Source organism: Oncorhynchus gorbuscha, linkage group LG03, assembly GCF_021184085.1.
Source record: "Oncorhynchus gorbuscha isolate QuinsamMale2020 ecotype Even-year linkage group LG03, OgorEven_v1.0, whole genome shotgun sequence".
Lineage (NCBI taxonomy): Eukaryota > Metazoa > Chordata > Actinopteri > Salmoniformes > Salmonidae > Oncorhynchus > Oncorhynchus gorbuscha.
The window spans coordinates 87,762,735-87,778,424 of NC_060175.1; the positions used below are offsets into that span (position 1 = coordinate 87,762,735).

Consider the following 15,690-nt stretch of genomic DNA (forward strand, 5'->3'; position numbering starts at 1 on the left):
AGTGTCAGAATTAGGGGAGCTAAAGTATTCCCTTAAACGGATATTTCTAAAACAAAACTTAAACATGTCTACCTTAACATCAACATCGTTGCACTGGGTTGTAGGCACAAAAGATAACCCTTTATTAAGCAAAGAGACATGGGCAGGGCTCAATATATTGCTTGATAAATTAAAGACACTCAGTCCCATGGGTTCTGGGACCGTATGAACGGTCTCCTCTGCCTCTGATAGTCGTTTCTTCTTACCCCGTCGGGTGCGGCATCTCGTCGATGCGCGTGCCTGCGGGCACCTCCGCCCTTCCGTCCGTCCAGTCTCTCGTTGAATAAAAAACGACTACTGGTAGCCGATGAGGCGCTGGTTGTAAGCGTTGATCAGACAAGGGTGGATCGAAGTAAGCGGCATCCCTCCTGCGTCTGTCAGGGAGAGAGGGAGCAGGACTTCTTTTGTCAGGGTTTCTCCAGAAGTAGACTTTACCATCGGCATTGTCTTTTTTGTCTTGGTTGAAATTCTTGATTTTAAATTACTTTATTTCTGTAGACAACTTTTCCTGGAGCGCTTGGTTAGTTTTCATCAGTTCATTGAATATGCCATAATCATTAACAGCTGTTTGTAGAGCTGTGCGTTTGTCTTTAATCGTGTTATCCATTTCAATAAAATCCTTCTTCAACTGATCAACAATTAATGTCATTAAATCAATAGAGCATTTGTTCAGGATGGCACACCAGCGCTCACAGAAATCATCTGTGCGCTGTCCCAATGATGGTTCTTTTTGCCACCTGAGTCCCCGTTTCACATTTTACACTCAGAACTACACTTTTAATAGCCTATATTTGTTTAAATAGATGGACTATGAAATGTTTGGTAGGGCAACAGAGGACAAGGGGGATTGTTTTATTTTAAAATATTATCAACAACCACCATTTGAATACAATTATTTTGTATTTTCTTTTTCCCTTTTAACATTGGGTAAAAATATGTTTAATGTATATTTGGATTTTCTGTCCACTCATAATAACGTTATTATAACGGAAGATGTATGATAAATGACGTGGAACCATTCAAGCTAATCCAAAACGAACAGGGGCGGGGTTGAACATGTTTAGGGATTTCCTGGTTACAACATAAGGTGAGTTTCTAACTAGCTAGGTGAGTTTCTAGCTACATTGTCAGGAAAGTTTGATATAAAATGCTAAATGTAATGGATTAGCACACGAGTTGACAGAATCTAACGCACTGTAAGTAGATTTTGCAGATGCATCTACGTTTTCACGGCGCAAACAGCTGTTGTTATTTAGTTAGCTAGCTAGTAACGTTAGCTAGTTTAGCCAGTTAATCGACTGTAGTGTTTCCAGTAGTTAAACTTGGCTATATCGTAAAGATCCATGAAAACAATAATGAGCTTTTTGGTCTTAATTGAAGGTTAGGGTTTGGCATAATGTTAGCAGTGTGGTTAAGGTTAAGAATCATATTTTAAGAAGATCAGCTGAAGAAATAGGCTGGGTTTATGACTTTGTGGCTGTGGTAACTAGTGACGACCCGAGTGTAGTGGCCAAATCAGCCCTAAAGTTGCTTGAGCTACTCAGTCAGATGAGTTAAAGCTAGACCCACTTGCTATATATTCACAACAAGATATTAGCTAACGTTAGTTTTAGACTTCTCTTAATTAGTCTGTGAGGGAAGCATTATGGCTGTGGGGATCAGTGGCAAGATTTCGGGAATTCTCAGTTTCCCAAATCCACTTTGATTGGAATTGGAAAAGATTTACAATATGTTAATAGCTAGCTACCTACAATAATAGTATGCAATCAAATATGGTCACTCACCTGGCCTAGTGGCTTACTGGGAATGAGAACTAGGCTAGATTTCTACTTCCCCTTGACATCAACTTTCTGTATCTGACATAGTCTACCTCATCTTCTCTTGTTGTGATCTGTGAAATGAGTAGTTGAGGGAACTCTGTGAAATATGGAAATTATGTACTCATTCTCCTTTTATTTTGTAAAATTGTAGGATAATTTAATTATAGATTTTCTGTTAACACCATTATCTGGCGTGGGACAAGTCATAGGCCTAGTTCCTTTAGATTCCTTTCCTCTATTAAGCATCAATGTTTTCTGTATCAAGCCTGTATCAAGCTTCAATGTCCAATGCTCATCATGTGTAATCCTCCCGTTCCCTCAAGATGAATGTGGGTGTGGCTCACAGTGAGGTAAACCCCAACACGAGGGTGATGAACAGCAGAGGGATCTGGCTGGCCTACCTGTTGTTGGTCACCGTGCTGCACGTCGTCCTGTTGAGCATCCCTGTCCTCACGGTGCCTCTTGTCTGGACCCTCACAAATGTCATCCATAATCTGGTCAGCCCAAGTATTTATAGTTTGTTTATCATTTTTCTAATCAAATGTTCTCATTTAAATACATTTCTATTTAAACTACATCATGAAAAATGAGGGCTTGTATTATGACATTGTAATGACTAATGAGTGTGTCTGTTGATCTAATAGAGGTGTGTTTATGTGTGATCTGTCCACCACAGGTGATGTACTTATTTCTGCACACGGTAAAGGGCACTCCTTTTGAGACACCGGACCAGGGCAAAGCTCGCCTACTCACACACTGGGAACAGATGGACTACGGCATTCAGTTTACATCCTCACGCAAATTCCTCACCATCTCTCCCATTGTGCTGTAAGACTGAAAATCTGTATATACTAGATTTTGTTATGTTAAGTTTTCCTTATGGCTTGCAATGATACATTAATGTGGAAGAGTAACTATTGAATTATTGCATCCTTGTTTGTTATCAGCATTGAATAATAACCCTAAACTAGCTGTTAATTCTTCAGGTATATTCTTGCCAGTTTCTACACCAAGTACGATGCCACACATTTCCTGGTCAATACAGGCTCTCTCCTCAGCGTCCTCCTTCCAAAGCTGCCCCTGTTCCATGGAGTACGAATATTTGGGATCAATAGGTATTGACTAACACAGGTGGATAATATCAGAGTTATATTCTATTTATGTGTACTTTACTTGTGAGGTCCAGAGGCGGAAGTGAATAAGAAATGTTTGGTAACTTTATGAGCTGTTTGAAGGGCATTGTTGTTTTTATTGCACAGTTCATTTTCGCTCTGTGACTAAAAACAAAGAACCAAAATGCACTGAACGCCAAGCTATATGATTAAGAGTTACTGAGTGCCTCTGCTTTATTTCATTTAATTTATTTTCGTGATGTATGTGTGCAATGTGCTTGTATCCTCAAACCATTACCATTACTTTCTCTCATTACTTTCTCTTTTTGTCAGATGACATGTATTTGACATTGTTTTCTAGAAAGAGCTATATTGTGAACGTCATCACCTTCAAACCTAAGTCTTTATAGGATGACTTGTATATGTCCACACATTGGAATGTGTGATTACATAGTTTAGGATAGTGGCATCCATATAAATATAATGTTGGATGCCATACAAATTGAATGTTGCCAGTCTTTGCAGTGCCTTAAATGTTTCACTTGGCTGATACATTTTTTCCATTTAGTTTGGTAACAATCAATCCATGTAATGACTCTTATTGGAGGTCAATTTCCATGTGAGCATTCTCAATAAATTATAGTGTCTAATAATAAACTTTCAATATCAGGATTGATTTGTCAGTGTAAATCTAAATACTTTGTCTTTGTATGGAAATTTGGGGTACATCCCGGGGCATACATCATTGTCATTTTGTGTACAAACACAAGTGCAGCAAATTAATAGATACACCCAAGACAAAGAAAATTGTTGCATTGATTGTTCTCATCTAATTCCATAATGCTCCAAGTGTGAAACCTAAGGGGAGTGTTCAGCAGTGAGTGACAACAGCAGCACAGGAGTAAAGTGACGTTGCAGGAGACTGAGGGGTCGGACCATCATGTAAATTCTCAGATTACCTGTGTAGGCGTGGCTGTGAGGATTCTGGGAAACTCCACACACTTTATATGAGGCCTGTGTGGAGGGGTATACCAATTCCCATGATGTGCTGATAGACTGGAGGGATGCCCCCCCCCCCCCCCGGTAATAAACCTGGTAATATTGAAGGCTGTCAAGGTAGAAATTGGAGTTAGACAAAGCAGGGATGTTTGTCCCAAAATACCAGAGGATACCCAATGATGACCCTAGTATCAGCCTGATACCAAGTAGCCATACCTCCTGGATACCATATACAGGGGGGTAAAGTACTTAAGTGGTACTTTAAAGTATTTTTACTTAAGTCGTTTTTGGGGGTATCTTTACTGTTTATATTTCGACTACTTTTACTCCACTACATTCCTAAAGAAAATATGTACTTTTGCCGCCCACACATTTTCCCTGAAACCCAAAAGTACTCATTACATTTCGAATGTTCAGACAGGACAGCAATATCGTCCAATTTACACACCTATCAATATAATGTGTTGTCATCCCTACTTCCTCTGATCTGGCGGACTTAACGCAAATACTGTGTTTGTAAATGATGTCTGAGTGTTGGAGTGTACCCGTCTGTAAAAAATAAAAAATAACATTTGGGCTGTCTGGTTGCATTTACTTTTTACTTTTGTTCAAGTATGACAATTGAGTACTTTTTCCACCACTGTACTTAAGTATGTTTAAAATGGGATACTTTGACCTTTACTCAAGTATTTTTTTTACTGGGTGACACTTTGAGTCATTTTCTATTAAGGTATCTTTACTTTTACTCAAGTATGACAATTGAGTACTTTTTCCACCACTGACCAGATACATGTAGATATCTCCATTTACAACCATATTACCTGAAGATTAGCCAATAATTTACCCTAAAACCAGCTAATAGAGCAATAGGTACTCGAAAATGGTTCTACTTTGCAAAAATCACCAAGCCGGTATTGACTATGGATATAAATAGCATTGTTAGATACAGTTTTCCATCATTATTGACAGAATTTCTGAGTATAGGTTTTTGTCTGAAGTATCCTAGAAGTTTCAAATAAAGCTGCATGTTCCTGGATGTTCCTCTACGGTTTCTATGAAACCACAACTCCTTATAAAACTAGAGATATTTTCCCCAAATTATAAAATATTCAGTTTGGACATCATTTTCAGAAATCTGTGCACTTACTCAGTAAAACTTGGTGGATTTCATGTAACTGTCCTAGAGTAGCTTGAGAACCACTCAAATAAAAAAAGGTGGGTAAAGATAAGTCTATGCTGCAAGTAATCAAACCAGAAAACTGAAGTACACAGTTTATACAGTGTATATACAGTGCCTTGCGAAAGTATTCGGCCCCCTTGAACTTTGTGACCTTTTGCCACATTTCAGGCTTCAAACATAAAGATATAAAACTGTATTTTTTTGTGAAGAATCAACAACAAGTGGGACACAATCATGAAGTGGAACGACATTTATTGGATATTTCAAACTTTTTTAACAAATCAAAAACTGAAAAATTGGGCGTGCAAAATTATTCAGCCCCCTTAAGTTAATACTTTGTCGCGCCACCTTTTGCTGCGATTACAGCTGTAAGTCGCTTGGGGTATGTCTCTCAGTTTTGCACATCGAGAGACTGACATTTTTTCCCATTCCTCCTTGCAAAACAGCTCGAGCTCAGTGAAGTTGGATGGAGAGCATTTGTGAACAGCAGTTTTCAGTTCTTTCCACAGATTCTCGATTGGATTCAGGTCTGGACTTTGACTTGGCCATTCTAACACCTGGATATGTTTATTTTTGAACCATTCCATTGTAGATTTTGCTTTATGTTTTGGGTCATTGTCTTGTTGGAAGACAAATCTCCATCCCAGTCTCTGGTATTTTGCAGACTCCATCAGGTTGTCTTCCAGAATGGTCCTGTATTTGGCTCCATCCATCTTCCCATCAATTTTAACCATCTTCCCTGTCCCTGCTGAAGAAAAGCAGGCCCAAACCATGATGCTGCCACCACCATGTTTGACAGTGGGGATGTTGTGTTCAGGGTGTTGCTTTTACGCCAAACATAACATTTTGCATTGTTGCCAAAAAGTTCAATTTTGGTTTCATCTGACCAGAGCACCTTCTTCCACATGTTTGGTGTTTCTCCCAGGTGGCTTGTGGCAAACTTTAAACAACACTTTTTATGGATAGCTTTAAGAAATGGCTTTCTTCTTGCCACTCTTCCATAAAGGCCAGATTTGTGCAATATATGACTGATTGTTGTCCTATGGACAGAGTCTCCCACCTCAGCTGTAGATCTCTGCAGTTCATCCAGAGTGATCATGGGCCTCTTGGCTGCATCTCTGATCAGTCTTCTCCTTGTATAAGCTGAAAGTTTAGAGGGACGGCCAGGTCTTGGTAGATTTGCAGTGGTCTGATACTCCTTCCATTTCAATATTATCGCTTGCACAGTGCTCCTTGGGATGTTTAAAGCTTGGGAAATATTTTTGTATCCAAATACGGCTTTAAACCTCTTCACAACAGTATCTCGGACCTGCCTGGTGTGTTCCTTGTTCTTCATGATGCTCTCTGCGCTTTTAACAGACCTCTGAGACTATCACAGTGCATGTGCATTTATACGGAGACTTGATTACACACAGGTGGATTGTATTTATCATCATTAGTCATTTAGGTCAACATTGGATCATTCAGAGATCCTCACTGAACTTCTGGAGAGAGTTTGCTGCACTGAAAGTAAAGGGGCTGAATAATTTTGCAAGCCCAATTTTTCAGTTTTTGATTTGTTAAAAAAGTTTGAAATATCCAATAAATGTCCCTTGGGGGACTCGTTCGTATGTGTTTTCCTTGTTTTAGTGTTGGTTAGGACGTGAGCTGGGTGGGCATTCTATGTTGTGTGTCTGGTTTGTCTATTTCTATGTTTGGCCTGATATGGTTCACAGTGCTCCTTGGGATGTTTAAAGCTTGGGGAATAATTTTGCCGCCCAATTTTTCAGTTTTGGATTTGTTAAAAAAAGTTTGAAATATCCAATAAATGTCGTTCCACTTCATGATTGTGTCCCACTTGTTGTTGATTCTTCACAAAAAAAAATACAGTTTTATATCTTTATGTTTGAAGCCTGAAATGTGGCAAAAGGTCGCAACGTTCGAGGGGGCCGAATACTTTCGCAAGGCACTGTAGATAAAGAAAAGGTATATTGCACCCGCTGTTGTTTGTGTACAGTAGTTTCAACATAACGCATACAGACTACATCATTCTTTTGAGGTTGTTCTACTCTGTATTCCCCTTCTACAGGCAACAGGCTAGTGGAAATGTCTCAAGATTAAGTGGCGTTTTACAATATCATGAATTTATTAACATCCAAAGATTATTTACAGTTTCAACCTTTTAGTTGATAAAGAACAAGATGGACAGAGTGGTCCTGGTCCTAGATCAGCACTCCTACTCTGAGGAGCTTTGGCCCAGATCTGTAAAGGTATATGCAAGACAAATTACACAGCATAATACAGAATTGCAGCCAGGATACTAAAGTACAATATCTCATAGAATAAAAATATTATCCATTTCAACACGTTTTGTCTAAAATTAAAATAAAATAAAGGCAATGCTTGTGGTATGAAACCTAGAAATCTCAGTACAAATAAAACAAGAAAAAAAGATTCAAGTTAAAAAGAACTAACAACCATTTTGTGATGTGTCACACACGTCAAAGAACGATTAAACTAGTTGCAATGATATCCTTAAACATTACATATATAGATGGTATCCTTAAACAAACATGTGTAATATATATATATATACACACACACACACACACACACACACACAATGGCTGTAAACATGCTGCTTCAAATACCAAAATACACTGAACAAATATGTAAACGCAACATGTAAAGTGTTGGTCCCATGTTTCATGAGCTGAAATAAAAGATCACAGAAATTTTCCATACGCACAAAAAGCTTATTTCTCTCAAATTCTGTGTACAAATTTGGTTCCATCCCTTTTAGTGAGCATTTCTCCTTTGCCAAGAGAATCCATCCACCTGACAGGTGTGACTTATCAAGAAGCTCATTAAACAGCATAATCACTACACAGGTGGAACTTGTGCTGGGGACAATAAAAGGCCACTCTAAAATAGGCAGTTTTGTCACACAACACCACAGATGTTTTGAGGGAGTGTACAATTGGCATGCTGACTACAGGAATGTCCACCTGAGTTGTTGCCAGAGAATTGAATGCTGATCTCTCTACCATAAGCCACCTCCAACATTGTTTTAGACTCTGGCAGTATGTCCAATCAGCCTCACAACCTCAGACCACGTGTAACCACGCCAGCCCAGGACCTCCACATCTGGCTCCTTCAACTTCAGGATTGTCTGAGACCAGCCACCCGGACAGCCGGTGAAACTGAGGTGTATTTCTGTCCGTAATTTATCCCATTCCTAGGGAAAAACTCATACGGATTGGCTGGGCCTGGCTCTCAAGCAGCCCACCCATGGCTGCACCCCTGACCAGTCATGTGAAATCCATAGCTGAGGGGCTAATGAATTTATTTCAATTGACAAATTTCCTGATATGAACTGTAACTCAGTAAAATTGTTAGTTGCTGCATTTATATTTTTGCTCAGTATACTAACTTATTCCCAACAGATGTCAGCTACGAAATCATTTCCTGTTTTACGTCAACGCATTTCACAACGCAAAAAGTCAGTTATTTCACATCAACAATAAGACCAAAGAAAATATTTTTACATTAAAACATCTCCAAAATTGTGCCCTGGCAATTTACTAATGAGGAAAGATAACAAAATAATGTTCTGTCATTGCTCCCAGAAAATGAAATGCCAAACATTCTTAGTCTTCATAAACTTGCTCTTGCTGAGGAGTGTAACACAACAAAGCATGACCAATGACTTAGCAAACTGATTTGCAAGAATATTCTGATATAATTTTATTTTTTTTAGAAAGACTAGCATGAAATGTGCATTGTCTAATTGACTCAATAACCAAAACACATACTGTACCCAAGCTTAGCTTTCTTAATGAAACCGAAAATCGAGTTATTTCTGCTTGTTTATCAAGGTTAGCTAGCTACCTCATTAATCCTGCTTTGTAGTATACCCCTGTGGTCAAGTTTCTCAGCTGAAATTATAACACTGGGATAAATCCAAACTTTATAAATATGCCCCTAACTCGAGGGAGTTCTCCACATGAATTAGAGTTACATTTTCAGTTCAGTACATTGCACTCTGGGTCTGGCTTTAAGTGTCAATTTACAAAACTGGTGGTTGCCATCAGCAATCTACAGTAGGATCTATGCCTCAACTTGGATGCAAGACATTCTCACAGGCATACTAATGGCAAGATTCCACTATCTCCTGGTGATTCATGAACACCCGTTTTCGGGTTGGAGGAGAGCTGTGAGGGTTATAGGCCAGTCAGCATTTTGCTCCATCAACCTTGCTGCTACAGGGAAAAACACCCATCTATGCATCATCACAAGTCTCTGTCATTCCACCCAAGGTCTCCTCTTTTCAAACCGTTCACCATATTCTCCTCATCATGGTCCTCATCCGTGTCAAAGAAATCATCCTCAAAGAAGGATCCATATTCCTGTGCATGCACAGAAACCTCATTTGATATCAGGTGAGGTGAGCCCTCAACAAAGTCTGCAAACCTGTGGATCAAACAAAGCATTGTCTTTATTCCAAGGTACTGTACCACACATTTTTAGTTAAAATAATGAATGGGAAAGAGAGTTATATGACTAGTTGACCTAAAAAGACAACCATCACCCACAGACCAGAAGCTAGCAGTAGCCAATGTACATTTGACTTGTTTAGAGCACAGACAACCCGGGGTTAATACCAGATCATTAAAAGCAGAATGAACATCATTAGTCAGTATTTCAATGCAACAAAGGTTCTGTCACCTTTTTGGGGACTGAAGTCGAGAGACTGTCTTCCAGGTGCTGAAGTCTGGACTGCTGCAGTACTTTCTCAGCTCCTCCAGGGCATGTTGCGTCTCCTCCTCCCCCTGTTTCTGGAACTCTTCTTCAGTCAGCAGTCGACGAGGCTCTGGCTTCCAGCGTAGAGTTGGCTTGACCTTACTGCACAAGAGGATTGTACACTATAACAGCAGCAGACAATATGTCACTTTACACCAATACAAAAATGTACACATGTTACCTTGAGAGTAGTACTACAAACTAACACCTACTGCCATGCAAGAAGGAGCAATGAAACAGGGTACTCCAGGTTCTTAGAGCAGAATGTAGCAATGATGGTGGCCAACGCCACTTGCTGAACCTGGATACCAGCATAGATCAGCAGCAGGCCAAAAAACTGCAGCGTCCAGGACAGGATATTGATACTCCTCTCCTCCACAAGAGGGCCATGACGATAGCACACAGCAAAACTGATAAAACCAACCACTGCAGCATAGCCTAGGGCACACAGAAACAATTCATGTAACTGTTCCTATTACAAACATGGAGCAATGGTTGTGAACTAATAACAGATGTTAAAAGTTTGAGAGGCAATGTAGTTCTCAGAGTTTGTTGTGATTGTGTTTAATACAATCAATATTTACCAAAAGCCATGTGCCAGTGCTCTTTCAGAATCAGCTGCAGGTTCCTGAACACAAGCTGGATGACGTAAACAGAGAAGGACCAGCCACCAACTATCACCACGTAAAATGGGCTTTTCTGAGAAAAGAAAAAGATGATATGGGTTGTGAAATCTAAACATATGATTCTCACACACATTATAGAAATCAGAAAGGTCACCAAAACATTAACTATCTGGGTACTCTGACTTGTTATTGCTTTGTTCAATTCAAACTGTTAGTAGTGGGTGTGATTAGCTATGAGACTTTGAAATAGAAGTGTTGACTTCTTACCTTCGGCAAAAACCGTGCCATGATAAAGATGAGAATGATGAGGGAGGCAATCATACCCGTGCTCATGCCAGCAGAGTAATAGAATACCTGACTCCTGTTAGATAGCAACAAAAAAACATAGCCAATATTATCTGGACCATGTCATTTATAAAGAGGGGGTAAAATGTGAACACAATCCATTTAGTTACCTGCTGAGCGAGTCTGCAAAGATGAACAGCAACACTCCAGCCAAGAATGTCACAAATAGGAAAATGTCGAACTCTGTGGGAGTGAAGCACAGACAACAAAGATAACAAAATTAATGGGTAATAGACATGTAACTAACAAAGCAACCCCACCTTTCCCTTTACTTACTTCGTGTGGGCTTTACAGTGTATATTGCTGTAGGGTCGATGGGTTTGATCTTGAAGCAGGTCTTTGGGCTGAACAGGCTGATGCTGAGGGTGGTTTCATTGGTCTGCTCATGCATTAGGTACTGCACCAGACCCCAGACACTGAAATGTTCTAGCTCCTGCAGCTTCTCCTCATCCTCCACAACAGTTACCTTCAGCTGTTTTGAGCTCCATACTCGAACCTATCGGCAATACAACACAAGTATTAGCTACACCCAAATACACACATTACATACATACAGGCTCTCTTTCAAATAAGATACTTATCATCAAACCTTGAGGTCCGTTCTGTTTGTGCCATCATGCCAACCCTTTTGTCACTCTAGCAATGGACATGACAAGAGCACAAATAGACCTGGGAAGAGGAAATTGTTCTCTTGCCTGGATTCTTGTCCATGTTTCCTTCCAACCTGGGACAATGGGGTTGAGATAGCAGTAGTGATTTGACCCTGTTTTGGCAGACTCTTGGCCATCTTTGATATTGACTATGTTGATCTTACTTCCTGTGAGAATGATAAAATGTTAGGGTCAACTTCGTGCATTTACTATCCAGCAAATCAAATTGTATTTGTCAAATGCACAGGATACAGCAGGTATAAGTAGTACAGTGAAATGCTTAACCAGCTAGCAAACTCTCCTCAACAATGCAGTAATATTACATCACAAGTCAACACGGACTGTATTCACCAGTAAACTTCTGTATGCTTTACACATCTGCTAGCAAGCCAACTAAAGCTGGACATTGGCTTTCATAGGACTGGATTTATCTAGTTATCCAGTGGTAACTAACGTTACTACTAGGTTATGTAACGTTAGTGAGCCACCAGAAATAAACCACGAACTATTTGGCTAACGAGGTTAGCCGACTAGCTAGAAAAGCAAGCTGACGTTGTGGAAAGTGAAGAGCGACACCAGCTGGCTAGCTAACTAGTTTCTGGTAACAGCTCAACTTTCAATTAATCTCTTAGAATTAAAATGTATTAGTTCATGTCTAATCACCTGGCTACTGACAGACTAGCTAACGTTAGCAGACTGGCTAGATAGTTCACCTGGGACAGTTAACGTTTGCTAGCTCAGTTTATTTAAGCCTTGGGTCTCAAGAACAACAGTAACTACGCTAGCTGGCCTCATCGTAAACGAAAAGTTCGCCTCTCACATTTCATATTGGCTATCAAATTCCCTGAACAAAATGACCTAGCTAGAAACAACTCTACCTGAGGTTTGTTGCGTACTTAATATACAAAAAAGCACAATTATAAAAACTATTTCGGAGAGAGGTCCATTTTTCCACTTCAGGAATCCCGCCATGACAGACGACTATATGGAAATCACGTGGTTCTTGTTACAACAACTAACCAATCACATAAGTAAACTGTTCCGATACGTTGAAGATGCGAAAACGGCATGGATGTTTATGAATTTGTTTTTGTTTTAATATGGGAAATAAAACATTATGGGGTATATTTTCTAATTAGGATAAGTTTATTTGAAATTATTTAGGTAAATAAATCACACGTCTTTGTGTAAAATAAATACTTTAAAGAAATCTCGTATGCATCATAATCCAGAAATGACAACATTTCCGGTTGTCTCTTTCTGCCACAGGAGGCCCTCCCCGTAACGTTAAAATAACCGCGGGAAAGCAATCCCCGGCAGGCAAGGCAAACAAAGGACGGTGTGTGCCGGTTTCCAATGGCAGTAGATGCAGCATCTAATAAGCGTAACGCGTGACTAATAAAAATGGAATAATGTCTCCCTGAACAAAGGGGGATCAAATTAAGAGTAACACTCAGTATCTGGTGTGGCCACCAGTTGCATTAAGTACTGCTCATGGACTGCACCAGAGTTGTCAGTTCTTGCTGTGAGATGTTACCCCACTCTTCCACCAAGGCACCTGTAAGTGCCTTGGTGGGGTGGGGTGGGGGGTCACAGCATCATTGGACTGAGCCTAGCTCTCACCCTCCGATCCAACAGGTCCCAGACGTGCTCAATTGAGATCTGAGCTCTTGCCTGGCCAAGGCAGAACACTGACATTCCTGTCTTGCAGGACATCATGCATCAGAACGAGCAGTATGGCTGGTGGCATTGTCATGCTGGAGGTTCATATCAGGATGAGCCTGCAGGAAGAGTACCACATGAGGGAGGAGGATGTATTTATTGTAACGCATAGCGTGGAGATTGCCTGCAATGACAACAAGCTCAGTCCGATGATGCTGTGACACACCGCCCCTGGACATGACTGACCCTCCACCTTCAAATCGATCCCACTCCAGAGTACAGGCCTCGGTGTAACGCTCATTCCTTCGACAATAAACGTGAATCCGATCATCACCCCTAGGTGAGACAAAACCGTGACTCGTCAGTGAAGAGCACTTTTTGCCAGTCCTGTCTGGTCTAGCGGCGGTGGGTTTATGCCCATAGGCGAAGTTGTTGCCGGTGATGTCTGGTGAGGACCTGCCTTACAACAGGCATACAAGCACTCAGTCCAGCCTCTCTGGTGTAACTCGGGCAGTTGTTGTTGCCATCCTGTACCTGTCCCACAGGTGTGATGTTGGGATGTTCTGATCCTTTGCAGGTGTTTTTACACATGGTCTGCCACTGCGAGGACGATCAGCTGTCCGCCCCATCTCCCTGTAGGTCTGTCTTAGGCGTCTCAAAGTACGGACATTGCAATTTATTGCCCTGGCCACATTTGCAGCATGCCCAAGGCATGTTCACGCAGATGAGCAGGGACCCTGGGCATCTTTCTTTTGGTGTTTTTCAAAGTCAGTAGAAATGCCTCTTTAGTGTCCTAAGTTTTCATAACTGTGACCTTAATTGCCTACCGTCGGTAAGCTGTTAGTGTCTTAACGACCGTTCCACAGGTGCATGTTCATTAATTGTTTATGGTTCATTGAACAAGCATGGGAATCAGTGTTTAAACCCTTTACAATGAAGATCTGTGAAGTTATTTGGATTTTACGAATTATCTTTGAAAGACAGGGTCCTGAAAAATTGGCGAAGTTCATTCATACATTTTTTTTGCTGAGTTTACCACATCCCCGTTTGATGTTGTAAATTATCACATCACATAACATAAAGGCCTTTATTCACAGGCACTTCATTTTCTGCTCCTGTGCTGACCAGTTGGTCCCTCAACTCAGATGGTAACTACCACGGATTAGTCCTTTAATGTAGGCCTAAGTGGTCATCAATGAAAGACCATAGAGCTCGGTAGGGCTCACTCGTCCTAAAACCTGGAAATGAGTTACCTTTGGTTCGTTCAACCATCCCTATGGGGAAAATTAATGGGGAAAGAATAGGGTTTTGGGATGAACGCCGAAAGTAAGTCCAAACCAGGCTTAGGAGATCTCCTATGTTTTGTTCTATTAGATAATATCAGTCAGTTAACATGACCTTTATGAATGATGAAGCCTTTAAATGCTTTTTCAAAATGACATAAATGCTTAAAATTCACAGAAATGTACTATAGCTGATGGCGATTATCTCATAGAACAAAACGTATAAGATCTCCTAAACCTGTTACCGCAGACCTTATTTTTCACGTTGATCCAAAAACCCTACAAAAACATAACTAATTTCTCTATAGACCTTGTCCAACGAACCATGGCTGAGTTAGTGCCTACAAAAAGATGCCATTAGCCTAGCGGTTAACTGCTTCCCTGGGCACGGATGATGTTGATTAAGGCAGCACCCCGCACCTCTCTGATTCAGAGGGGTTTGGTCAAATGTGGAAGACTGAATGCAGTTGTGCAACTAACTAGATGTTCCCTTTTAGGATTTAAACATTTATTATATGTACACTTTGATTCTTGAAGAATATAGCTTATACATTTCTCATGAGCTTAGTTCAACTGTTTATATTGGTGGAAAATCTGATGACCGAATGGTAAAGAACATCTCGTCGCTCGAGAGCTCCCTTACCTGCCGAACTATAAATTATGTCTCTGTAATCTAGCATGGGTAGGATGGTCATCTGAATCAGGGTTAGTTTGGCAGCTGGGGTGAAAGAGGAGCAATTACGATAGAGGAAACCAAGTCTAGATTTAACTTTAGCCTGTAGCTTTGATATGTGCTGAGAGAAGGACAGTGTACCATCTAGCCATACTCCCAACTAAAACCTCAGAGGTAATAATCACACATGTGGGGAGAGGGGCATTCTTCTTACCAAACCACATAACCTTTGTTTTGGAGGTGTTCAGAACAAGGTCAAGGGTAGCTTGTTGGAAAGCTTTGTTGTAAAAGCATTTAAAACAAAATCTGGGGAGGGGCCAGCTGAGTATAAGACTATCATCTGCATATAAATGGATGAGAGAGCTTCCTACTGCCTGAGCTACAGGAAGTCCCATTGCTTTAGGACTTGGTCAGGTGGTTTAAGCATGTCCTAGTTTAGGTCACCTAGCAGGACAAATTCAGACTTAGTGTAAGGGGCCAGGAGTGCGCTTAGGGAAGGTAGGGTACAGGCGGGTGCTG

At 40.6% G+C, this 15,690-nt stretch overlaps 2 protein-coding genes across 4 annotated transcripts; one reads left to right on the plus strand and one right to left on the minus strand.

Annotated features, from left to right (window-relative positions):
- Positions 1-1,052: 1,052 nt before the first annotated feature.
- Positions 1,053-4,546, plus strand: LOC124022797 (ORM1-like protein 2). Of its 3 annotated transcripts, none has more exons than XM_046337482.1 (4): positions 1,053-1,126; positions 2,183-2,356; positions 2,536-2,687; positions 2,846-4,546. In XM_046337482.1, the coding sequence occupies exons 2-4, from the start codon at positions 2,183-2,185 to the stop codon at positions 2,979-2,981; spliced, it is 462 nt and encodes a 153-aa protein (XP_046193438.1). In that variant the 5' UTR covers positions 1,053-1,126; the 3' UTR covers positions 2,982-4,546. The 3 variants fall into 3 exon arrangements, with proteins under 3 accessions (XP_046193438.1, XP_046193445.1, XP_046193451.1); XM_046337489.1 differs by lacking the exon at positions 1,053-1,126 and adding an exon at positions 1,127-1,235; XM_046337495.1 differs by lacking the exon at positions 1,053-1,126 and adding an exon at positions 1,127-1,146.
- Positions 4,547-8,198: 3,652 nt separating this feature from the next.
- Positions 8,199-12,559, minus strand: LOC124022820 (nuclear envelope integral membrane protein 1-like). Its single transcript, XM_046337504.1, has 9 exons — positions 12,432-12,559; positions 11,599-11,720; positions 11,180-11,399; positions 11,014-11,086; positions 10,826-10,919; positions 10,517-10,631; positions 10,145-10,370; positions 9,858-10,034; positions 8,199-9,602 (listed from the first exon to the last, which is right to left on the minus strand). The coding sequence occupies exons 1-9, from the start codon at positions 12,523-12,525 to the stop codon at positions 9,422-9,424; spliced, it is 1,302 nt and encodes a 433-aa protein (XP_046193460.1). The 5' UTR covers positions 12,526-12,559; the 3' UTR covers positions 8,199-9,421.
- Positions 12,560-15,690: the final 3,131 nt, after the last annotated feature.